We start from the raw sequence: 25,632 nt of genomic DNA, 5'->3' as shown, positions 1-25,632 counted from the left end.
CAAATGCAACTTTGATGACCAATTCCAAAGATTTGTTACCAAATGCATACATGTACGTTGGGATAAACCAAGTGAGAAACCTGGTCTCGGACAATATTACCAAAGGTGTCCAGTATCCTTGAGCTTGCATACAGTCCATCATTCTTTACATGAATTTCTTATAATAATAATAACTGGTTCTAAGGGCCTTGTCACACAAGACAACCTTTTCAAGCAACTCGGAGGCAACCAAATGCAGTGCTTGCTACGGGACCACTTCGGTAGCACAAACAACATCTTACGATCCCCAGGAAAAATATATGAACATTCAAAAGTAAAAGACTTTTCTTCTTTTAGGAATTGCCTGGAATTGGTTCCATGTAAGCAAACTTAAGCCCGGTTCATACTTCCTGCGAATACGAACGCAAAGCGAATTTGACGTCACAACCCTCCTTTCGCAGCGACATTCTCAAGTGAGTTGAGCAAAGTTGAACTGCGAATAATTCGTTGCAAATTTGTGACGTCAACATTCGTATCGCATTCGCATTCGCAGGAAGTATGAACCGGGCTTTAAGTGACATGGCCCTTATTTAGGACATTTTACACAAGTGCCCTGGTCATTGGGCCAATAACATTCATGTCATCTTTCTAGGCTCCCTGGAAAATACACAGTTTCGGGCTGCCGTAGCACTCCAAAGTTTTTTGTTCAAAAAAAATATCAACCTCTTCACTTGACTGCAAATCAATCGTAGTTGCCAAGTGTGATGTCACAATACATATCACTATCCTTATACTGACAATTTGTCTTGCGATGAATTTTACTGCCTTGTGAAATCGCCCCCTTGCTGTAATGAGTGATTCACATAGTGCTTACCCCCTCGCTCTGTGACATCGTGACCATCTAGAAGACAGTGCTGATGAGGGTTGCCACCATTGGTAGGATCTCATTGGTCTTGCATCTCCAGTTGGCGATGTTCTTTGAGACACTACACCATAATTCACCATGACGGGGCTCTGCTTCAACACAACGCTTACGAACCGACTCTTGCTGTTCCTGTAATACACAAAAAAACACCTATTTAACAGTCTGATAGTGTGCAAAATACAGTACAGATTCAAATTCATATGGTTTATTAAAATATGTATTTCAGTTGGCAAACTGTGGTGATGCAAAAAACACTTTAATTTTAACAGTTTGCAAAATACAATACAAATTCAATTCCATTCAATTAAAAATGATTAATATAAAAAGGACAACGTTTGGCTGAAAACTACAAACACTGTGGAAGAACCATCCGTCGTCAGAAATGAAATCTCTCTAATGTCATATCAAAAGGTTTGCAGTAACACCATGTAATGATAATCTCTAAAAGAGATTATCATATGGTGCTACCGCAAACCTTTCTATATTGTATTTCAATCATGCAAAGTTTCAGAACCTACTTATTGTCTTATCAGCAACTAGTTAAATGTTGACCAGCGACTCTCAACATACTTTTTCTGTTCCTTTGTTTTGGACTGTTTATTTGTATCATGCGCTATATAAAGACTCCTTTATTGTTATTACGTTTCACAAAGCTACTGTGGCCAATTAATACTAGTGACACAGCAACTAGAAGGTAACTAGACTTACCTCATTTCCATGCTGTATTTCAAATCTGAAGAAGTTAGCCCAAGCGTCCCCAAGATCCGGCTCAATCTTGACTGTTCGATTGAACCATTCCCTCGCCTTGCTGATCTTACGCTCACTCCAGAATAACCTAAAAGTCCAAGTCAAAGAATGTTAGAAAGCAACACTAGCAATAACAAGAGTGTGGGTTTTGCCTACGGGGAGAGCTCCATTAAAGAAAAAGGCCAGAATAATACATCCTTTTCCTCTGGCAACTTACACCTGTTATCTCTATGTAATTTTCTTTCCAAACAGTGAACTTCATTGAAACATGCACAAGCCAGTAGGGCTGCTGAAAGCCCATGTAGAATAGCTGCTAATCCATTCAACTTAATAACTCAATGTAAACACACTAACTAGTGAAAAGGATGTAGGGTGTCGTGGTCGTGGCTGAGCGGATAAGAGCACCGAACTCAAGCTCTGGTGCTTCTGTTCAGCAGAGTGTGGGGTCGAATCCCGGTCGTGACACTTGTGTCCCTGAGCAAGACACTTAACTATAATTGCTTCTCTCCACCCAGAGGTAAATGGTACCTGTGAGGGCAGAGATGGTTCTTGTGATTGTAGCCGAGTAGCGCATATTAATGTTGCACAGGCTGCATACTCCCCACCAGGAAGCTGAGATGGTTTAAGGAGTGAATTAAGGCACAGTGACCAGGGGTAATAATGTGAAATAAAAAGCGCTTTATAAAAACTGGCTATTATTATTATTATTATTATTATTATTATTATTAAGGATGTATAGTTTCAGAGTTTTTGCGTCGAAACTTGGAAAATCTTTCATGGAGCTTGCCCTTACATATTACATAAAGCAAAGCGTGAACGCTTACTTGGAAACTGCCAGCAGCACATGTGGGTCATGCTCGCATCTCTTCAGTCCGTCTACACTCTTAGTCTTCCTTTGTGGTCGAGCCTCTAGGAAGATGGCCTCAGCCCATAGAATCCCTGATCCTTGACAGTCCTGCATTGCTCTGGCCATCGTGGCTTGAGCAACGTTCTTGTTTCCAGACCGAGATTCTATTCTAACAGCTTCAAGCCTTGAGAAAAAAATAACAAAAAACAGTTAAGAGAATACACAAAGATGCTGCACATTGCTTTCCATTTTATTTTGATTTTTTGGGACTCACAGGTTTGTTATTTTATGTGTATACCCATTGCACAACGCAAAGCCCACTTGCCTGCTCAACCCTCTGGGGGCCATGCACAGGATGGTACACGTGTTTACGCACCAATGCGCCTATAAACACGTGTACCATCCTTTTGTGCATGTTTTGACCCCAAAGATGACGCGCGTGCAAGTGCGCTACGCCTTGTACAATGGGTTTACAGATGATCACAAAAAACATGACCACTGTCTGCGTCTATTTTGTCAGCGCTTACTAATCCTGTATAATAATAATAAAATAATAGTAACAGGTATTTAGAAATGCTCCCCATAGAAAACTATATCACAGCGCTTACAAAAACTGAAAATGCACAAGACCTTGTATAAGACCATTAATGAAATGTGGGAGTGGCAGGAGAGTGTGTGGCGTGTCATGTCTTGGCAGTTAAGAGCACTGGACTCAAGCTCTGGTAGTTCAGCAGAGTATGGGATTGAGTCCCAGTTGTGACACTTGTGCCCTTAGCAAGACTCTTACCAATTATTGCTGCCTCCTTTGGATGGGACATAAAGCCGTGTGTTGTGTAATGCACATCAAATAATCCAGGGCACTTATCGTGAACCAGAAGGTGTTCCTGGTTTGATTGGCTGCATATTAAGCCACAGCACATTTCAAACTTATAGACCCTTGGCATGCGACGTCACACGCTCCAAAAGCACCCTCACTGGGTTCAAAAAGCGCCCTCACTGGGGTCAAAAAGCGCCCTCACTGGGGTCAAAAAGCGCCCTTACTGGGGTCAAAGGAGGCAAATGATTGGACGATAGCTGTTCTTTGTGCATGAAAACGTGCGCGTCAGTGTAGGGTTTCGCGTTATGCAAGGGGTCTATATATGGTGCTATGTAAAGGAATAGGGCTCGTACTTCAAAACATAGCTCTGCATACCTTGCAAGTAAAAATACTGCGCGCTATGAAACACCCATCAGGTGTGTGATAAGGTGCGTTATAAGAAGTAAGTATTCAACCAACCATAATTCTGGACACTGCGGATTCATGAGTCGTGCTTTCTCCAGCATTGCTCTTGCCTTGGTCAGGTTCCCAATCTTCTCTTCTAGTCTTGCTGCAAGAAGACACAGCGGAACAGACCGGGCACACTTCTTCAGCTGCAAGGGAATAAGTTTCAGTAATACGATCATTGTAAGTTTTTCCCTCCCACGTCCAAAACTGACATTTCTTTTCAACGCAAGTATCTACAAACTTGCTTGCCCAAGATTGAATTTATCGCACATAATGTTTTAAACTTGCACTAGCCAAATGTGTGGCCTACCAACTTGAATTCAGGGTTGTCCACAGTTTCTGAAAAATACAATGTCCACAGATTTACACTTAACTTACACAGTTTGAAGATAATGATACTGTAGTAGAAAGCTTCCATGAAAATATTACGCGCTGGGGTGCTGTAGTTTTGGGGTAATGAGTAAAACAATGTCATGAAAATAATTTTTCCTCTCATGACACCAAATTTTTGTTGAGCATTAACAAACATATTTTCATTACATTGTTTTACTCATTTCTCAAAAACTACAGCACCTCAGTAAATAATATTTGAAGGGAAGCTTTCCACCATCATTATCTTCAAACCCTGTAAGTTTAATGTAAATCTATGGACATTTTAACAAAGTACCCAAATCCTTTAACATGTTTAATGCGTGAAATGTTCTGTGGTGGGACTTCACCCTCAATTGCATATAGTTTGGCATGCCTCTTTTGTGGGCTATGATAGTTGGTGCACGGATTGAGTGGATTGGCCACATGCTGTATTTAAAATGTGCCTTACAATGGCAACCTTAACAAGGAGCTATGAGCAGGCAGCACACGCTGGAAAAAAATATAGCGATGGGAGATCAGTCACCCCTGGGGATGAGGTTGTATACTTACACCCTGTTGGAATGTCTTTCTGGCATCTTCTCTTTCCCCGAGCTGCTCAGCAATCTGACCTCTCATCATCCATAACTAATAATAATAATCATAATAATAATAACAGTTTATCATATAGCTCTTATTCCGACCAGTTGTCTTTTAAGTGGGATTTGTACCTTTGCATGGTGGGAATAAAATATGAAAAAGTTTGCGGTTAATCTTATCAACCAACATACGCTGGTATTTTTGCTGTCCATGTTTTTACATGTAAACCTTTTTTTTCTACATCGCTGTCATGCCAAATGTGTAGTCGGTTTTTCACTATGTTCCTGCGACCCAGATGGCCGGATCAATTTCAAACTTCTACAGGTTTACATACTGAAATAAATAAAGTGCTACGCTGCCAGCAGCTGTTTTATTAAGCAAAAAAATACAATTCTGTAATGTTCCTTTAAAGGCACTGGACACTACTGATAATTACTCAAAATAATTGTTAGCTTAAAAACTTGCTTATAAACGAGCAATGGAGAGTAGTATAAAACGTTAAGAGAAACGGCTCCCTCTGAAGTAACAGAGGCTCCCTCCTCATAACCTCAGCTAAGGCCATTCCAAATTTATTAGTTGGTTTACGGATTTTTTAGGTGCTGAAAAAGTTCGTCAGACAGGGAAAAAATGAAATAAAAAATGATGATGACAAGTGTTTTGTACATATGCTGAAAGCCCCCGGACGACAATCAAAAGTTGCCAATCGTAATCGACAATCGTAGCCTATTAATAGTGGGATTTTCCTCCAGTTTGCAGTTCCGTGTCAAATCTAATGTAGCCCATTTTGCATAATCTTAAATTTATATTCAACAGATTTATATTCGTACAGATCATTTTTACAAAAACAATTTTGTATCATAAATAAACAAATATTTATGCAAGAAAATGCCAACATCTCATTAATTTTAGACGTTTTTTCAAATACACTTTGGCCATGAAAATCGTATTTTTCGAGAATAACTCAGTATGGTTCAGTATGCCTCCTAAATTCATCCTGGGCAAGAAACATTCATTTATTTTAATAAACTTACTTAAAACATACAGCTTCACAACATCAAACATCGTGTGTCAGAACGAAAATATTGTTTACAAAAACACTTTGTATTATGTATGTACATAATATACACCCCACTTTTAATAGAAGCCATGTGGGTCAATGGTACCCCGTTTTACGCTTCTTTTACTCTAGAGGGACCAGTGATGCTGCAACTACACGCTTCAAAATAAAACCGTGTATTTGGTGATACTGTATGATGCACGGACGTCTCCGAATTGTCATGTACACTGTACACGTCGTACGTATAGACACGCAAGGAAAAGTATCATGCACAGAGGTTTCTTTTGCGTTTTCTTTGGTTTGTTGCAAACCGTTTTATCAATTATGAACAGGTATTTTTTAATATTATAATTATTTTTGTATTTAATTATATCCTGACCGATGTTTGACTTAATTGACTTGTTTGAAAATTGTGTTTTCCCGATTTTTTTTTCTTCTTCGAGTTTTCATAAAAATCGGTCGCCGCAATCTGTAAACCAACTTATAAAATTGGAACGGCCTGAGGTCTCGAAATTAAGCATCTGAAAGCACACTACTCCGTGCGACATTGGTGTTTTTTTTCCCTTTATTCTCCCGCGAACTTTGACGAACAGTTGAGTTCCAATTTTCACAGGCTTGTTATTTTATGCATATGTTGGGATACACAAAGTGAAAATACTGGTCTTTGACAATTACCAAACGTGTTCAGTGCCTTTAGGCACACATCATTGATAGATACCTTAGAGAAGTCTGGGTAATGTTTGACTCCTTCATCCAATAACTGCCGAGCCTTCTCAATACTGCCCAGTTGCCACTCCAGTTTGACAGACTTCATCCATACCTAAATCACATCAGAAAAACATAAAAAGTCACAGACTAATGGCACTTGTGACCTGCTCTGTGAAAATGAGTCAGATGTAGGCAATTTCAAGAATTGAGTTAATGTATATGCATGGCTGGAAAGAACACATCAGCAGCAGTAATTTGGTATGTGTCTAAGCTTTGGGGTGTATCGCGTTGCTGAGTTACTCACGTTTGAAATTAGCCACTACACTATATTTTGTGAAAAACGAATTACAAGTAAAATGATATTTTAAACTACCATTGTGTGCAAAAGGATACAAATTAGACATAAGTATGATCACAAAATTGTTGTATTCATAGCTTTATTGCCTAAAAGTAAGTGTTCTAAAGGTTAACCATGCAACTAAAGATCTTAAAAAGAAAACAAAACATTTTTCTTTTTTTACATTTTCCACATTTAACTGTGCATAACTTGCATTGGGGGACATGTGACTCATTTTCACAGAGTGGGTCACATTTTGGTTAACAATAAAATTACATCAAAAATATATGTACAGGTATACTAATTAAATATTACTTGAATTAAACAGACAAAAAGGAATTGGGAAAATAGCATTAAAAAGAGGGGAAAAAACAAACATTCTGGGGGGCAAGGGAGATTTGGACACAATGGGTCATACAAGTAGGAAATAAAATGGAGCTGTTATCATGAACTGATTGAGTAAAGCATCTGGAGCATTGAGGGGACAGGAAAATTTTTGTATCTTTGAGTTTTTATCAGTAGGTGTCCCAATTGCCTGGTGTTTCTTAATGTATGCTCTGACAAAAAAAACTAGATTTACGTTCTGGCGGAAGGAGGGGGCGGTGTTTATCAGAAGTGAGCAGTGAGAAGTGAGGTGTTCACGCCTTTCATTCAATGATTCAAGCCTAAAAAAATTCAAGTGATCAAGATAAGACAAAATATTTGGATAAGCAATAATACGCAATGCCCTTTTTTGAACTTTTTCTATATTATAAGCTTCGATTTTAATAATTCCTGATGACTACACACAGCAACACCGGTTTTGAGTATTGGACGAATGTAGTGAACATTGTGTTTTCCAGCAAGGTATTGTGGAGATTTGGTTTTGAAGTATGTGACCTCGCTTTACATAGTACATGTACCATGTAATGGTTTAATGATAATAATAATATGAGTGGCTTCTCATGAAATATTCAGGTCTGCAGTCAATGCTCATTATTACCCCTGGTCACTGGATCACACTTCATTCCTTAAAGCATCTCAGCTCCCTGGGGAGTATACAACCTGTGTCGCCAAATATGTAGTGCATTAAACCCATCGTAAGCTAGGACGAGTTACTCATCCTTACCCAAGATAGGATAAATCCAAGTGTTTTGTGAATCGACTAATAGTCTTGTATAATATGAAAATGTCTCGATTGGACTTACCCTGGCTGTGGGGGCGCTGTTTCTTGCTCTTGCTAGCAGTCTGCGCGCTCTCTCGTCCTCGTTGTTCTCACTCTCCAGTTTGACGGCAGCCAACCAGATCTCTTCGCTGTTTGGGTTAGCCTGGAAGGCCAATGCCAGGATGCTACGAGCGGCTGGTACGTCACCCTGGTAAATAGAGGGCAGGCAACACAAGAATTACATGTACGGAAAAAGTAAACAATTCTTTTTTTATCAAAACAATTGCAATGCAATGCATCAAAGCCAATGTAGTGGCGTTTAGCTTTGCCTGGCAATGTCTATAGCGTGACCCAAGTTAAAATCAGGTAATGAGTTGGGTCTGTGTGTGAGCGGGTATGACTGTACTACAAAGGTCCCAATCTGTGTGCATTAGGTGCATCCGAAAGATGCTGACCCGAACCACGTCTAGCACGTCAGAAGTACGATCCAAATTCGCCAATACTGTTCGTAGTATGTTCCATCTCATTTTCAGTACAAGTCACTCCATCTTATGGCAGGACAATGGGGTGTCGTGGCCGAGCGGATAAAGAGCACCGAATTCAAGCTCTGGTGATTCTGTTTAGTGGGGTTTGGGTTCGAATCCCGGTCGTAACACTTGTGTCCCTGAGCAAGACACCTAACTACTATTGCTTCTCTCCACCCAGGGGTAAATGGGTACCGGTGAGGGCAGAGATGGTTCTTGTGATTGATTTAGCCGAGTAGTGCATTTGTTGCACGAGGCTGTATTCTCCCCAGGGAGCTGAGATGGCTTAAAGGCCCAGTGACCAGGGGTAATAATTTGAAGTGCTTTGAGACACCCTTCGGAAGTGAAAAAGCGCTTCATTAAAACTTATTATTATTAAAGGACGGGAAGGTTGCACACAAAGTTCTAGAGCACTATGTCCGATCAAACCTGTCCGAGCCCATCCATGAAATTTGTAGGACAGTTCGAAAACAAATTGTAACAAGTGGCTACTATGCCACTCTGTTTGCACACAGTTTAAGCCTGTTCGGCTAATTTTTGTAGTGAGAATGTAGTGAGTGTGAGTTGGTTGTAACTTGAACATACTTACAGCAAGCCATTTTGATTTGGCACCCATGAGCCACAGTACTTCAGCCTTGGGACAGTGTCCTACAGCCTTCTGCAGTAGAGATTCCAAGGATTCTCTGAAAAAAATAAAATTAAAAATTTCTTACAAAATTACTCTTACTCAAGTCTACTAATGTGGATACGTCAACACTTGCTCGTTCACACAATGCAGGGCTTCTGTGTTAGGCATGGCATTGACAGAAATGTGAGCTCACACACTGGTGTAAACAAAAAAAATGATAATTTTTTTATAATTTTAGTTCTAGATTACAAACATTTTCAATCAGGTCCTTTATGATATTATTTAGGAATGTGTTACTATTAGTCATTTGCAAGCAAATAATGAGAAAACGCACAGTCAACAGGGTCTCTATTTTGCTGTGCATCAGGGAAACTCTTTAATGGAGCTTTTCCATAATGACTTGACATGCAGCATGGAATCCATCAAACTCAGATGAAAGGACTTTGAGAGGAATGTGGTTTCTGTCTTACCTGGACCCATGGTTCTTCTCAAAATAAGCAGCTTCCAGCCAGATCTTTTTGCGACTCGGAAACCCTGTCAGGGCATGAGCATAAATAGCGCGGGCACACTCTATGGCTTGGTGGGATGCACACTGCAAGGATAGACAAACAAACTCTCAAACACCGATCTGTTTTGGATCTGAGGGGTCACTCCTTGGTGGTGGGACAGTGGTGGTGTGATTACAGCAAACGCCATAGACCTTTTCGCAAATACTGGGGCGCGCGCGTAAAGCTTGGAAATAGGTGCATTGTGGTCTAGCTGGTATCCACATTTGATCCATATCTATCCCACAATGCACCTCATTCCACAGTCTGCGCTTGCGCATTGGTATTTGCGATAAGGTCTATGGGGTTGGAGGAGGGAGCTGGAGCGCCCTCTAGTGATGGGCTGAGGGCAGGGGCTGGATATGGTGACAAAATTACTGATTACATTTACAGTGTTGTCCAGAGGCTCTGGATGAGGGCGATTTTTCCAGCTGTATCGATCCTTTGCTGCAGCTCCTCTTTTTCAGAGCTTACATGTGTAATTACTGTCAAAGACTTGAACACTTTTTTGTTAACGAAAAACAATTTTCTATCGAAACACTTCAATTTCCTTTCCTGGGCTGTCCTGTACTCAATTTACAACCAACGCATTAGTGGGCATCAAGTGGCATCATCCATCTAGTTTTAAGAAATTGTATGTCTCCAACAAACCTTCCCAACTGGCATGCAACATGAAAACACTTATGGCAGGCTCAAAAAATGTAATGATTTAAAGAATAAAATTAACTCAATTGATGATGCCAGAAATTGCTCAGATCACACCACAGTGCATCTTCAATCAAACAAATCAACCCCCAACCCCCCCCCCCCCAAAAAAAAAAACAAAAAAACATGTCAACATTTCAGACATGCCAGTTTGTGGCGCAACTGACAAATTGTAACATTTCGGAGATGGATTTAGATTATACATGAAAGTACTGATGATAGATGTAGGCAGGATATTAATACTCACACTATCTGCATCATCCATCCAGGTTGTCTCACGATCCTCATCCTCAAGACCAACACCAATTACTGCGCGTCTGCAACATCACAATCAAAAACAATAACTCCATTAATGAAAGAATCCTTTTAATAGGGGTCTTGTCAAAATAAATCCAGGAAAGCTAGTCAGTTAAAGGAACACGTTGCCTTGGATCGGACGAGTTGGTCTATAAAAAGCGCTTGTAACTGTTTGCTATAAAATGTATATGGTTAGAAAGATGTTGTAAAAGTAGAGAACACAACGATCTACACAAACATGCCTCGAAATTCCGTAATTTTCCTATTACCTTGTCGACTAACACGTCGGCCATTTATGTTGACTCCCATAAATGACTGACCGTGTTATTTCGCAAAGTAAAAGGAAAACCATGCAATTTCGAGGCAAATTTGTGGATCATTATATTCTACTTTTGAATTATCTATCTAACCATATGCATTTCATAACAAACGATTACTAATGCTTTTCAGCGACCAACTCGTCCAATCCAAGGCAACATGTTCCTTTAACAGGGAATCACAATTATTTCCTGACTGCTGCTTCTTAGGTTGTGTTGTAATTTGGGTGTGATCACTAGCTACACAGCAGCTAATGGTTGGACGGCTTCTGACTGGCACCTTGACAAAAGATGATGACTAAACCACTAACCAGGCATGCAACTGCCCGTTAAAAAAAAAAGAGGACAATTTTAAAAGGCACAACACAAGTGCGGAGCGAGGCAGCCGAAACGCCACGCAAAATGATACCCACAACGGTACCCTAGAAAATGTTGAGGTTTATTATGCTCTTAGGTGCATTGTTAGCATGTACTAGGCTTATTTTACATGATTGTAGTTGTACACTGTTGTTGCCAGGCATATCTTAGGCTTTAAAAAAAAAATCAGAAAAAAGAGTAAAGAAGAAAAAAACTCGAAATTCCGCGGAAACGCGTAAGAGTTGTATGCCTGACTAACAACGGGCTAGATACATGTAGCTCATTTGGTAGAGTGCCGGCACGTAAATCTTATCATTTTTTGTTTGTTCAACCCCAAATCATTTACAATTTACTCAGTCAATTTCCGTTGGTTTGGAGGTCATTGTATTTAACAGATAAGATGAGTAGTGTGAATCATTTAGTTAGACAATTAGAGACCCCCTGAGACAACCTGGATGGATGATGATAATAATAATAAAATAATAATTACAACATTTATAGAGCACTAAATACGGATGTTTCTAAGCGCTTTAACCAGATTGACAAAACAGATGGGTTTTAAGTTGAGATTTGAAAGTGTCCAATGAAGGAGCTGCTTGAGTGTGGGTGGGTAGCTTGTTCCAAAGTGTTGGAGCTATGACTGAAAAGGCCCGATCGCCATAGGGGTGTCATGGTGCGGGGTCCCGGGACAAGCTGGAAATGAGCTATTGAAGAAGAGCGATGGCTTCAGGTAGATGATGAAAGTGAAGAGGAACGAAGGGCTATGAGGTCTCAGAGATATACCGGAGCCAAATTATGAACAGCTTAATACACAAGAAGAAGAATGTTGATGCAGTGGATAACGATCTAAGTCTCTGTGGTGTGTAAACGAGTGTGCCATTAAAAAACCTGAGACATCACTCTCCTATTTTAGGGGTGGGTTGTAGACAAGGGGTTTGTCATGAGTAATACTCACATAATAGACTGGCATGTTGCAATACTACCAGCTTTCTCACACTCCTCTGCATCTTTGATCCATTGCTCTCTGTTGATCTCCACCATGTTGGACCGTAACGATGTCAAAGCTAAAACAAACAATAAATCTCATCCTTAAAGATGCTATGTCAGATTTGTGGCCCCAAATATTAAAAAATAGATTTGTTTGAGTGAATGGTATTTCAAAGAGTATCACCCGCTCTAACGAAAAAAAGGTTAACTTTTACTTTTAATGGTCAGGAACCATGAAAAAAATATAAAAAGTTTCTTATAAAACACATAAGAATTGGTCACGTGATATATTGTCGGGATCCCGACAACAACTAATTTTGAGCACTTTATTTCACTGCTACTAATAAGTGGTGGACTTTTTTCGAGCAATGGCTCAAATGAAAGCTTGTAACTTTCTCGACCCCATCAAAATACCTATTGAATTTTAAATCCAAATTTTTGGGTCAAATCATCTGACATAGCATCTTTAACCAACCTTATAAATGGCCATTTGAAACTATCAAGACCCGTTACGCACACTTGCCCGTGATAATAATAACTAATGTAGTTTTTATGTAGCGCATTTTACAATAACCATATCACTTACTTTACATCAGTGCCCATGGGTCGATTTTACCAAGATAGTCTTGGGATAACTTAGGACTAACCTAGGAGTTATTTAAAGCCTAAGACGAGTAGCTTGTCCTAACTTGAGAAAAGACTAGTCTTTACTCTTTGTGAAATCCACCACTAGGCAGTGGGCATATTGGACCAATAACATTATTTTTTGTTTGTAAAATAAATATTAATAACAATAACATTTATATATAAAAAAATCCTGACTTCAGTCAGAGAGAATATCAGTGTACCTCTGTCGATGATTTTATCTACGTTCAGATGGTTTCGCTCTGCCTCTTCCAGCTTAGCGGCTGAAATCCAAATCTTACGATCGGTAGGAATGTTTTCTCTAGCTCTGTTGAGAACCTTCCGAGCATTTTCATAGTTCTCCAGTTTTGAGAGGGCCAACCAAAGCTACAATGACAAAAAAACTTTTGCTGTTATGAAAGCAAGAGACTTAAAAAAAGTTTTAAAACCCTAGTAGGCCTTGTTGCCATGCTGTTTGGGATGAATTCTGCTTAGCAAATTCCATTGCCAAGCAAGAAATGAGTGGAGTAATTTTTTTATATGCACGAATACACAACCAAACGTGCCCCAAACAGAATATTTATGAAGTTTTTGAAAATTTTCAAACTTTTGAAAATTCCTAAGAAACAGATTTTCACAGATTGAATTTTTTTTTTTGATAAACAATTGCTTTTTAAACAAACAGGCATTTATGAATGGGAATAAAAGGAGTAGTGACACTTTGGCTCTGGCCCATCGCCCAACCACGGCCCTGCCAGTTTTAAACGACTGTATAAGAACTCATCACCACTCTTTTATTCCCTTAGTAAAGTTAAAAAGAAAACAAATCAAAAAAGAGAGGAAAATCTAACATACCTCTACACTTGTTGGACAACACTCTACAGCTCGACTGAGTAGGATTCTAGCATCCTCTGGTCCCTCCAGCTCAATCGCTGACTTCCACAACTTGACAGAGTTGGGAATGTGTTCCAACGCTACGACAAGAAATACAACAAGCTGTTTAAAGAAACAGCAATAGTTAACCAACACCAACATCAAGAGACTACGGCCAAATTTCATGGCTCTGCTTGCCTGCCGAATTCTGCGCTTACGATCACCATTTTCTGCTGACGTGCAAGCACCGAATTTCTGTGCTAGCTGTGTAAGCATAGAATGCCTAGTAACGTGGAGTACGCATGCGCACAAGCCAAAATTCCCCGGTAACGAAATACGCTTGCTGTAAGCCCAGAATTCCCTGCTTCCGTAAGCGCCGATTCTTTCCGTAAGGTAAGCAGCGCCATGAAATTGGGCCCTGGTATTTGCATTGGGTTTTATAGTATTAAAGCCATTAATAATAATAATAATAATCACCGAATTTATAAAGCGCCTTTTCCTAAGGATGCAAAGCGCTAGGGATAATGCAACCCAAAACCCAAAAGAGAAAAAGACTAGAATCAAAAACACATTAGATGGAACGATTAAACAGATGTGTTTTTAAAAGTCCTTTAAACTGTTCTACAGAAGAAGCGTTCCGGATGTTTGTTGGGGAGTGAGTTCCTGTTGCGGGGACCAGCGATTGAGAATGCACGGTCTCCAAACTTCCTTGAGTTTGGGTTTGCTGAGATCTAGTGTGTCTGAAATGTAGGATGGGAAAGTATTGGATACAGTTTTGAATATGTTCAGTGCCATCTTAAAATTGATCCGCTGGTCGACAGGAAGCCGATGGAGATCCGTGAGCAGAGGTGTGGCATGGGAATACTTTGGCTTCTTATGGATCAGTCGAGCAGCCTTGTTTTGGAGTTTTTGTAAGCGGTTGAGATCGTGTTGCTTCAGTCCAGTGAGAAAGGAGTTGCAGTAGTCGAGGCGTGTGAGTACCAGTGCACGAACAACAGAATGACAGGTGTCATCCCAGGTCAAAGTTCCAGTTGAACCTAGTTAACTGGTGTCAACCGGTTCAACTGGATAGTGACCAAACTCGTCCATTTTCCATATTAACCAACTGGTTTGGACTAGGTTTAACTGAGTTCAACTAGGTTGAAATTATAAACCAGTAGGTTTCTGTCCATTTTCCATATTAAACCAACTGGTGTTAACTGTGTTTAACTAGTTTATCAACTGGTTTTTAACTAGTTCCAGTTAAACCCAGTTTAACTAGGTTCAACTGGAACTTTGACCTGGGATAATCCAGGTATTTGCGTATCATTGTGATGTAGCGTATCATTGTGATTGGACACTTTCGGTACAGAAAAACAATTAAATGTTCACAGATTTACAAATAACTTACAGGGTTTACAGAAGGTAATGGTGAAAGACTTCTCTTGAAATATTATTCCATTTAATGCTTTACTTTTTGAGAAAACATTTAAACAATATCAATTCTCGATATCGAGAATTACGGATTTATTTTAAACACATGTCATGACACTGCGAAACGTGCGGAAACAAGGGTGGGTTTTCCCGTTATTTTCTCCCAACTCCAATGGCCTATTGAGCCTAAATTTTCACAGGTTTGTTATTTTATATACATGTAGCAGTTGTGATACACGAAGTGTGGGCCTTGGACAATACTGTTTACCGAAAGTGTCCAATGGCTTTAAAGCATAGATTATGCTCTTTTCAAATGTATAACCGTTTTACAAATAACCTGGGTCGGCAAACGACTCGTTTTGCTTGATTGCATAACGTTTATAATCGCCTTACCTTTTCTAAAGACCTTTCTTCTTGCTCTAGTCTCCAGCTCAAGGTCTGCTGCCCTGATCCAGATCTTGACTGAGTTGGGAAGATGGCGGACAGCCTGTGCAATAACAGCCTTTGCAGTGTCACCAGGCTGAAAGTAAGACAAAATATCAAAATAAAATCCAATCAAAGCCTACACGTTACCATTCATTTTCACTTTGTCAGCCTTGGTTGTCTTTATTGACAGATACGTGCAAACTATAAACACATAATTATAAATATTACACAGAATGTTCAAAAGGTTTGGGACACTGGGAAAACAATTCTACCTTAAATCACCTTTTCCTTAGTAAAGGGCACTTTAAAGGAAGGAGAATAGGCACTCAGAGAGTATGGGTTAATTGAAAGAAAACAATTGCTTAACCCATTTAGTACCAAGACTGTTTCTGACTGGCACCCCAAACAAAGAGCCCAGTATCATAGGGCTAGTTAGCTAATAATAATAATAATAATAATAATAATAATAACAAATTCTTATACAGCGCATTTCACAATAACCGTATCAATGCTCTTCACATTAGTGCCCTGGTCATGGGGCCAATAACATCCCTGTAATGTTTCTCAGCTCCCGTGGGAGTATACAGCCCTGAGCTGCCTGTAAGGCACTTGTTGCTTTTTCATACACAATATCAACCTCTACCCTCGCAGGTACCCATTTATACCCCTGGGTGAAGAGAAGCAATTATAGTAAAGTATCTTGCTCAAGGACACAAGTGTCACGACCGGGATTCGAACCAACACTCCGGTGAATCAGCACCAGAACTTGAATTCGATGCTCTTAACCAGTCGGACATGACACTCTACAGTTGTTAGGGCACCAGCAAGTTAACTAGAGCTTGTTGGTTGAAATCCCGCTCTTTCAAATCTTTCTTTGTCCAAACCCCAAACCAAAAATAAGCAGAAAAACAGCAAGAGATTGTACATGTACATGTGACATGATATTTTGTCTGGTAACCTTATTCTGATAAGCATAATTTTGTAGTGCTGAGCCACTTTTGATGCTTAAGTAGCTCTATGAAATTGGGCCCAGATCATTATGATAGGCTGTTGCTGACTGTGGCTTTGGTAAAGGGTCTATAGTTTCAGCCACCTATGATTCAAGGCATAACTGCTTGGCGCTAAAGCTGCTAACCCAAACACAGCCAGAGTATTGGCTGCAGTATAAACAACCTACCTGTAATCTAGCAGCCTCAAGCCACACGTCTTCACTACGTGGACACACTTCAGAACCTCTCATGATGATGTTCCTAGCAGCTTGAAGTTTCCCTGTGACTTCCTCAAGACGGGCAGAGGCAATCCAAGCTATGTAGGAAACAAGTAGCCAGTTAAAAACGAGAATGTAACTCATACATGTAAGCATATCCGCAATCACCTGTGTTTTGTCAACCCCTAATGCAGTGCTCAAGATTGGGAGAAAACCCATTAAAGCGCAGGGTTTGTTGCTCAGACAAAGTGCTGTACCCCCAAGAATTATTCCAAGTAAGGACTTGCAGTCAAGTAGGGACTAAACACCCAATCCATGTAGTGCGCCCTGTGTGATTCCAACCAGGGTTCTAGAGGTGGAAGGCGAAAAAAAGATACCACTTCGACAACCTGACCACCCAACATAGCAGAGGCAAATTTCACAGCGCTGCTCAATGGTAAGCAAAGTTTTGTGCTTACTGTGGCAAAAAAAAAATGCTAAGGTGTAAATGTATTTCACAGGTTATCAAGAAATTTAGGTAGCCATTTTGCGCGTTCACCATGAATTTGTCTTGTTACATGTAGGTCATTCATTTTCATGCAGTAATCACAGTAAGGCTAGCATGCTATTCCGAGTGCTTACGTTTAGCAGTTCTATGAAATGGAAATGCTACGGCACCTCCAGTTCTATGAAATTGGGCCGAGGGTGCAAAAGTAATGCAGGCCTGCGGCCAGTGAGTTTGTCGACCAAGAAATTCAAAACTTTGCAGTCTAAACTTTTATCAACTCACCTGGAGGATGGTTAGGGTTGGTCTCTCTGACCGACTTGAGAAGCAATCTAGCCTTCTTCACATCGGCAACGTCCCCAGCGTAGGATGGAAGCATGCTCTGTAGATCAGTCAGGTAACCCTTGGGGTCAACCACTGTCTGTCCACTGACAGAGTCAGACACCTAGATAGTAAAAATGGAGCCCAATATTAACTTGTATCTTTGGTTTTAAAAGCCTTAAACTGCAATTTGGGGTGTAATTACATGTTGATGGGTTATCTTAATTTTTTATGAATTTTGCTCTAGCGATGCAAAGGTCATGGGTTCGAATCCGACCCAAGTAATTTGCAAGAACTCGAGAAAGCACTGACTATACAGTGCTTGATACACATCGGTGTATAGATAAAACAAAATTATAATAATGGCACTGGACACTATTGGTAACTACTCAAAACAATAGCAAAAAAAACTTACTTGGTAACGAACAATGGAGAGTTGCTGATAGTATAGAACATTGTGAGTAACGGCTCCCTCCGAAGATACATAGTTTTTTAGAAAGAGGTAACTTTTCACTAAAATAATAAAAGATTTCAGCTGAAGCCTTTTATTATGCATCTGAAAACACACAAATTAATGCGATCACAGTGTTTTTCCTTTCATTATTTTCTTGCGACTTCGATGACCAAATGAGTCAAAATTTTTCGCAGATTTATTTTTAATTTAAGCATTTTTTGGGATACACCAAGTGAGAATACTGGTCAGACAATTACCAAATGTGTGTAATGTCTTTAAAAACTTTATAGAAAATGATCCAACTGATTACCTGGTTCAGTTTGACGTCCATGAGGGTGTTTCTCGCTTCTCCAATCTTCCTCAGGTCATTATCTCCAGATGAGGTCATGCCTCCCGGATACGGGGTCGCCATACCTCCCAGGGCTTGCTGGCGAGGGTCAAGGGTCGTCATGGATTCGGTGCTCATGGCGTGTTTTGACAGAAAGTTGTCAGGCATTGGGGTGATTCTATGAAAGGAATATTCAAGAGGAAACAAATAAGTACAACCTATCTTGTTGGTAAGTCATTGTGTTAAAGGAACACGTCGACATGTCTTGAAATTGCATGGTTTTCCTTTAACTTTGAGAACTAACACAGTCGGCCATTTTATGGAGTCAAAAACTTGACTCCACAAAATGGCTGACTGTATTTGTTCACAACATATCAGGAAACGCAAGCAATTTCAAGCATGTTTGTGTGAATCATTATATTCTTCTTTCAAAACATCTTTCTAGCCAAATGGATTTCACACCAAATGGTTTCAAACACTTTTCATGGAAAAACCCGACCGATGCAAGGCAACGTGTCCCTCTAAAAACACATGCATCAATTGCACACATGGTGTTTTTTACCGGCTCCAAAGCAGGGGTAGAGCATGTTTTTGGCTTGTTTCTCCATACTGATATTTCCGACAAACGACTCATTTAACTTGATCAGATAACATTGTAACAAATCTACACTGATGTGAATGCATACTTGTCTGCCTTGGCATTCCGCTGGTGTTTATTCCGAGCATCGCCAACTTCTGGGATATTCAGCCATTCATCTTCACTTACATCAGACAGTTCACGCTGGAAAATTAACAACATTTTAAAATTTTGAAATAATATTCAATTCAATTCGATTCACATTTATTTCCACCCATTACAGAACTACATTGTAATGTGTATATCAAAAAGACAGAGTAAGAAGAAACGAGCGGGAAAGCACGTGGAGGCAAGGCCCAAAATAAGCCAGGTGGCTTGTAGCAGCTTGCCTTTACATGAACATAAACTAAAGATACATGCTTAGGACAATGCAAAGATGAAACAAATAGACAGACAAACAGATGAACAAACTCCTGGAGAAAATGACAATGACAAAGTAGACTGTACTGGTCAATGACGCAGGCCTGGTATTTCATGGAAAGGGCAAGGCCATTTTCATTTTTTTATAGGGCACTTCCATTGAGAAGAACTTAAAGGGGAAAGTTATGAAGAGGCACAAAGGCCAAGACCAGGGCCTAATTTCATGGCTCTGCTTACCGCCGAATTCTGTGCTGATGATCACGTTCCCCTGATGACGTCCAAGCTCCAAATTTCTGCGCTACCCCTGTAAGCAGAGAATGCCTAGTAACGTGGAATACGCAGAAGCCAAAACTTGCCACTTACCTGTAAAATACGATTGCAGTAAGCACAGAATTCCCCGCTTCTGTAAGCACCGACTCTGTGCTTAGGGTAGGCAGAGCCATGAAATTGGGCCCAGGTACCGATTTCACAAAGAGATAAGACTAGTCTTATCCGAAGGCAGTACTAGTAACTGGTCTTAACTTAAAACTAGTCCTATCTCATAGCATTGCCTAGGACTATAGTCCAAAGTATGTCTACAACTAGTCCAAAGTTACACTTAGGAAGAGTTATGTGAAATCAACCCCAGGGCAACGGAAGCCATAGCCTTGTTGCCCTCCGTGCATTTCCAGGCCTGATGATGTCATGTGCACATGGTCACATCCCAGGGCCTTACCTTGAGATCTGAAAACTGCTGTTGAATCTTGGGTCTTTCTTGTCTGTAGCGCTCAATCTCCTCACGAAATCGCTTTTCTCTGTAAAAAAAAAAAAAAAAAAACATAAATAGTAGTTAGTAGTCATACTAGATAAGGAATTATTAAAAGAACTAGAATTAAAGAGAAACAAATTTGCACCTACATGTTAGAGCTGCTGTTTCACAATTTAACCGACTAACTCTAAACTACGCGTAACAACGTCAATGTTTTGGGGGATGTATGACATGAGACAGGAATTATGTTTACTTATGTCACACTGGATGATCGGAACCAGGGTCACATTAGACTGGGCGCTATATCAATTTCCTCTGATTGATTGAAGACAGGTATTGGTTTTATAGAACCACTGATTTCATTGGATAAATGTGCGGTGACGTAAGCTTTCCATATTTCTGATCTGATTGGTCCGAGGAGATGTGGGTGCAGCTGAAAAAACGTCAACTCGGACCAATCAAAACACTGGAAAGCTTACTTTCACTCGGCTGCATGCAATGTGCACTGTGTCTTATGCACAGTACAAGTATGCTGTTTTATATGTCCATAGGATTTTACTTGATTCTTCATGTGAAATTAATGTAGGTGAAAGGTGATTACGGAAAGGGATTACCCTAGGCTCAACGTTGACTTGACTGGTTGACTTCAAAAATTTACCTTCTTTCCTTGCGTTTTTCATCCATCCGCTTATCAATGGCTTCATATATAGCGTCTGCCTCTTCATCATCTTTCTCATAGGGTCCAGTGTTGAACAGACTTCCACCGTAGCCAGCAAACTAAAGGTCAACATGCAAAGTAAAGGTCAACGGTCACTCATTAATGAGTAAATAACTTTGGTTTTACACATACATTGTACACCACTTTTTTGCTCAGCACTGTATACTCAGTGCTTTACCAAGAGAAAATTAAGCCAGCAGAAAAAAACACCAGCAACATAGAATATTCAAGTGGAGTTCCACCTCCTCCAAGTCAAAAGCAAGATACCTCTACTACAAGACAACCAAGCGTGCCAGTTGGAATCTTGTATTATGTGGCAGCAGCTACATCTGCAGGGATTTGAGTTGAAATCCAGAAACTTCGTTCAAAAACTAAACTCTTTAAAAAACTTAAAAACTAACTCTTTCATGCTCCCTCTTCCCAATCAAGAGCAAATATCTCAACTACAAGACCACCAAGCATGCCAGTTGGAATCTTGTATTTGGCAGCAGCTACAGCTGAAGGGATTGTGAGCTCAAATCCAGAAACTTCACGAGCTTTTAATCCCTTCAGTTAATTAGTTGTTAAATAAAAAAGAGTTTTCAGAGTAGGAAATAACCCTCTTATTATTTTTATTATTATTATTATTATTATTATTATTATTTCATTTTATCACAGCATGCAAAAGAAAGATCTCATTTTCCTTTGTGCCGGTAGCTCCTTGAGCCGGGCTACGTCCCGTAGCCTTAGATCTCAAGGGTCTTTCTCAGGATCCTCGCTGTTCCCAAAAGCGCTGCCTTCTGTAATAAATCTACCCTCACATTTGTCCCTATTTCATCTAGATGTTTCCCCAGTGCTTTGGGAATGGTGCCAAGTGCTCCAACCACCACGGGGACTACTTTTACCTTTACCTGCCAAATCTTATTATTATTATTATTATTATTATTATTATTATTGTTATTATTATTATTATTATTATTATTATTATTATTATTATTATTATTATTATTATTATTATTATTGTTATTATTATTTATTTGGCAATTCACATAAAAATACAAAAATACAAATAATTTATACGTAAAGGATAAAACTCTTAAAAACATTAAATATATAAATATATACATCTGGATTGAAAAACAGTAAAAAGGGGGATACATCAAGATATAAAAAAGGAGGACAGGCAGTAAAAGAGAAGACAAAGTACTACACGACTGAGGACAACAGAAAGACAACAACAATCCAGGTCATCCAATCCAGGTCTTGAGGGTACTATTGTGATATGTTTTATTTGTGTGTTTTTTTTTTAAGGGGGTGGGGTGCTAATTGCAAAAATGAGTAAACAATTAGTCTGTGCACACGATCAATTTGATCCCTTAAACAAACGATGTATGAAAGACTTGAAAGGAAAGTCTGGTGTTATCAAGTACTCTCACCTTGGGTTTTCCTCCCACAACTAAACTTGGGCTTTTCTTTTGGTTCCCTCTTTGTTCTGTAAATGGCGCAAATTGTGCTGTTTGATGTGCAATCAAAATGATTTGTTGAATTGAAAAGAAAAGACGGTTGCAAGTTTACCTCGTCATAGTTGTTGTCATTTAAATCTTCCTCCTCATCTTCATCATCTTTCTTCTTCTTCTTCGGAGCTGGATGTCTGTCATCACTATTTATCCCCCCAAAAAAAACAATTAAAAATGGTTTGCATTTTATAAGTTATCACATTTATCTTCCAGTCTCACAGTTTAAAATTTAAGAGCGTTATTTCGCGACGAAGAGCATGTATGCGCAAAGTTTAGAATGTATTTTTTGCACTGTCCGTATTACGGAGCGGGACGCATTGACACTCACAATACGCACAGTGCATAGAAACTGGGAGTAGGTTATAGGTTTTATTACTACCCTCCAGTTCAAGCATTTCATTGGTGGATTTGCGGGTACTGGAAGATAAATATTCTTTTTCCATTTTTATATCTACAATATTCATAATAATATTAACAGATTAAAAAAACGCAAGGTCCAAAAACGTAAGAAATTTGTAAAACTGTACCTTTGACCTATGTGTCAACAAGATCCAACCCACTTTGCACTGAAATTTATTTTAAAGGCACTGGACACTACTGGTAGTTGTCAAAGACTAGCCTACACAGTTGGTGTATCTCAACAATATGCATAAAATAACAAACCTGTGAAAATTTGAGCTCAATCGGTCTTTGAAGTTGCGAGATAATAGTGAAAGAAAAATAACCCTTGTCACACGAAGTTGTGTGCGTTTAGATGGTTGATTTTGAGACCTCAAGTTCTTAATCTGAGGTCTCAAAATCAAATTCGTGGAAAATTACTTCTTTCTCGAAAACTATGGCACTTCAGAGGGAGCCGTTTCTCACAATGTTTTATACCATCAACATCTCCCCATTACTTGTCACCAGGAAGGTTTTATGGCAATAATTATTTTGAGTAATTACCAATAGTGTCCACTGCCTTTAAGAGCTGCAAGTTATTTCAACTCAACTTGTTTATTTCAAGGGATCATATAGGTGCATTGGGTTATGGGGCACTGAAAATAACGTAAGGGCGCTTTTTGTCAAAATGTCGGGTCAGCATAACATGAGGCGCAAGAATCAAAATCTAAACAATAAACACTTTTTTAAATGTTTTACATTTTGAGCTGTCTTAGGACGAAAAAAAGTTCTGATAGGTAATTACTTCAAGAATCAAGAATCAAGAATGCGGTGAGGAGTAGTTATTCAAAAACACAAAACGCCAGATTTGTACGGTCATTAGTTCTACTGGCCCAATGCTAAATTGTCACGGGCCTCCAACCTGCGATCCAGTGATAACATCAAGGCCCAATTTCGTAGAGCTGCTTAAAAATATTCTGCTTAACAAAAATATGCAGGGAACCGGTCACAAACTGTGCACAAAACATGGTATATAGGCTGGTAACCTCTTTCCAGTTAGCAACATTGTTTGATGCTTAGTTTATTTTGTTGCTTAAGCAGCTCTATGAAATAGGGCCCTGAACTACACCCATGTGTACCCACCCATGGAACAATTTTTGGTCTAGCGCTCTAATGTTAACCTCAAACCTATCCATGCAACCACTTACCTGATGTCATTTGCTTCTCTTGCCGGTCCAATATCAGATCGAGTTGTGAATCCAGTAGCTCTGAAAGTAGAATCCAGACAACACAAATACTTAATTAATTATGAATGGGTTTCAATATTAAATCTTTTACTCTGTTATTGTTGGCATTATTATTGGTGACCCTGCTGTTCTCTTTTTCTTGTTCACTTGCTACAATGTTTGATATTAGTTGGTATTTCATGGTTGAACCTCATAATTAGACACATATGTCAGGCCAATTCTAAATTAACAATTTTTACTTTCTTTTCTTCTTTTTTGCCAATATCAAGATTTTGACAATGGATAAACACAAATTTTCGTAATATAATTAATATCAAACTAAGCCAAGTAAAGTGGTTTTCCAGTAAAAGCCCTTTGCAATTGGCTTATTTTAAAGGTGTTTTGGGGGTAAATCAGGAAAATTTCTACTTCGCTTCACAGTTAGTTAGTTCCTCAATTATAGGCATACCCCGAAATTAAAAGGAAAATTTGTCACATGAGTATGCTGGCAATATTTTCAAGAAATATAGAACTGACTTCTTCCCATTGCTATTTATGTTTCCTATAAATTAAAGGAGCATTACATACATGTACTTGGTTTTGCTAACAAAACAGTTGCTGACAGTGTAAGCACTTTATGCAATCCACCATATATTAACTGACAAATCTGTAGAAGTTTGAGATGGATCGGCCATCTGGGTCACTAGAAAATAGTGAAAACCAATTACAGATTTTGCATAACATCGATGCAAAATCAAAAAAGAATAAAATGCTCCCTGAACGATTAACTCCAAACAGCAAATAAAAATATTTATTTCGCATCAAATTTCAGACAGAAATATTTCAAGGGATGTTTTTTTACTATCATCATCATTGACATTAGACCACGTAAGTTTTATGTAAACCTGTGATCTTCACGATTTATTTTCTTACCAATTCTGTAACGATCTGTTAATTAATAATTGACTTTCAATTAAACAATATTTCATCACAAACTTTTTCATCATTCATCTTTTCATCGGTGTTCAACAAAAATCAAGCTTTATAAGAGTGCAGAAAAAGACTTTTTGTGGACTAATTTTTAATCAGAAAAACAATGTTCTGTTTTTTTTTTTTTTTTTTTTTTTTTACTTCACTTCAGTTTCACTCTGACAATCATGACAGTTCAAAGTGAAAAGTAGGCCTTACTAATTACATATCTTTATTAGAAATAATAGGGCATACTTAAAAATCAAAGTTTGATAAAAAATTGAGGGGAAAAAAGTCTCAACCGAAATAGTTCAATCAAGGTCTAGGACTGGGAGTACAGTATATAGTTACTGTAGACCGTAGTACACATTGTCTGATTCGTGTTATCCTATTCAATTCAATTGCATGCAATTGCAATTGTATTGGGCCCGTTTTTTAACACAACTTTATTAACAATATTCTGAATGAGTTTCAATCTTCAAAAACTAATTTATTACTGTTCATATCTTTAACATCAATATTTACCCTCTTCCTAAGCCAGGTACATAACCAAGTGGAGCAGATATGCCGATGAAATCCTTCTTTTTCTTGTTTAGCATACCACCGGGAGTCGCCATGTTTGGTTGAATATAGCGCCCTCAAGAACACCTTCAA

The 25,632-nt window shown here is 39.1% G+C and overlaps 1 protein-coding gene across 1 annotated transcript; it reads right to left on the bottom strand.

The window, feature by feature from the left end:
• Positions 1-478: 478 nt before the first annotated feature.
• Positions 479-25,632, bottom strand: LOC117300786 (pre-mRNA-processing factor 6-like). Its single transcript, XM_033784587.1, has 23 exons — positions 25,504-25,632; positions 23,992-24,051; positions 22,464-22,548; positions 20,850-20,968; positions 20,159-20,237; positions 19,133-19,227; positions 18,429-18,624; positions 17,629-17,788; positions 16,830-16,957; positions 15,620-15,746; positions 13,796-13,914; positions 13,165-13,327; positions 12,285-12,393; positions 10,606-10,675; positions 9,579-9,700; positions 9,070-9,163; positions 8,000-8,164; positions 6,486-6,587; positions 4,684-4,758; positions 3,775-3,908; positions 2,476-2,682; positions 1,613-1,739; positions 479-1,033 (listed from the first exon to the last, which is right to left on the bottom strand). The coding sequence occupies exons 1-23, from the start codon at positions 25,593-25,595 to the stop codon at positions 881-883; spliced, it is 2,781 nt and encodes a 926-aa protein (XP_033640478.1). The 5' UTR covers positions 25,596-25,632; the 3' UTR covers positions 479-880.

The sequence above is a fragment of the Asterias rubens genome, chromosome 16, assembly GCF_902459465.1.
Source record: "Asterias rubens chromosome 16, eAstRub1.3, whole genome shotgun sequence".
Lineage (NCBI taxonomy): Eukaryota > Metazoa > Echinodermata > Asteroidea > Forcipulatida > Asteriidae > Asterias > Asterias rubens.
The sequence above is the reverse complement of the archived record's forward strand: the minus strand, read 5'-3'. Positions and strand labels throughout refer to the sequence as shown.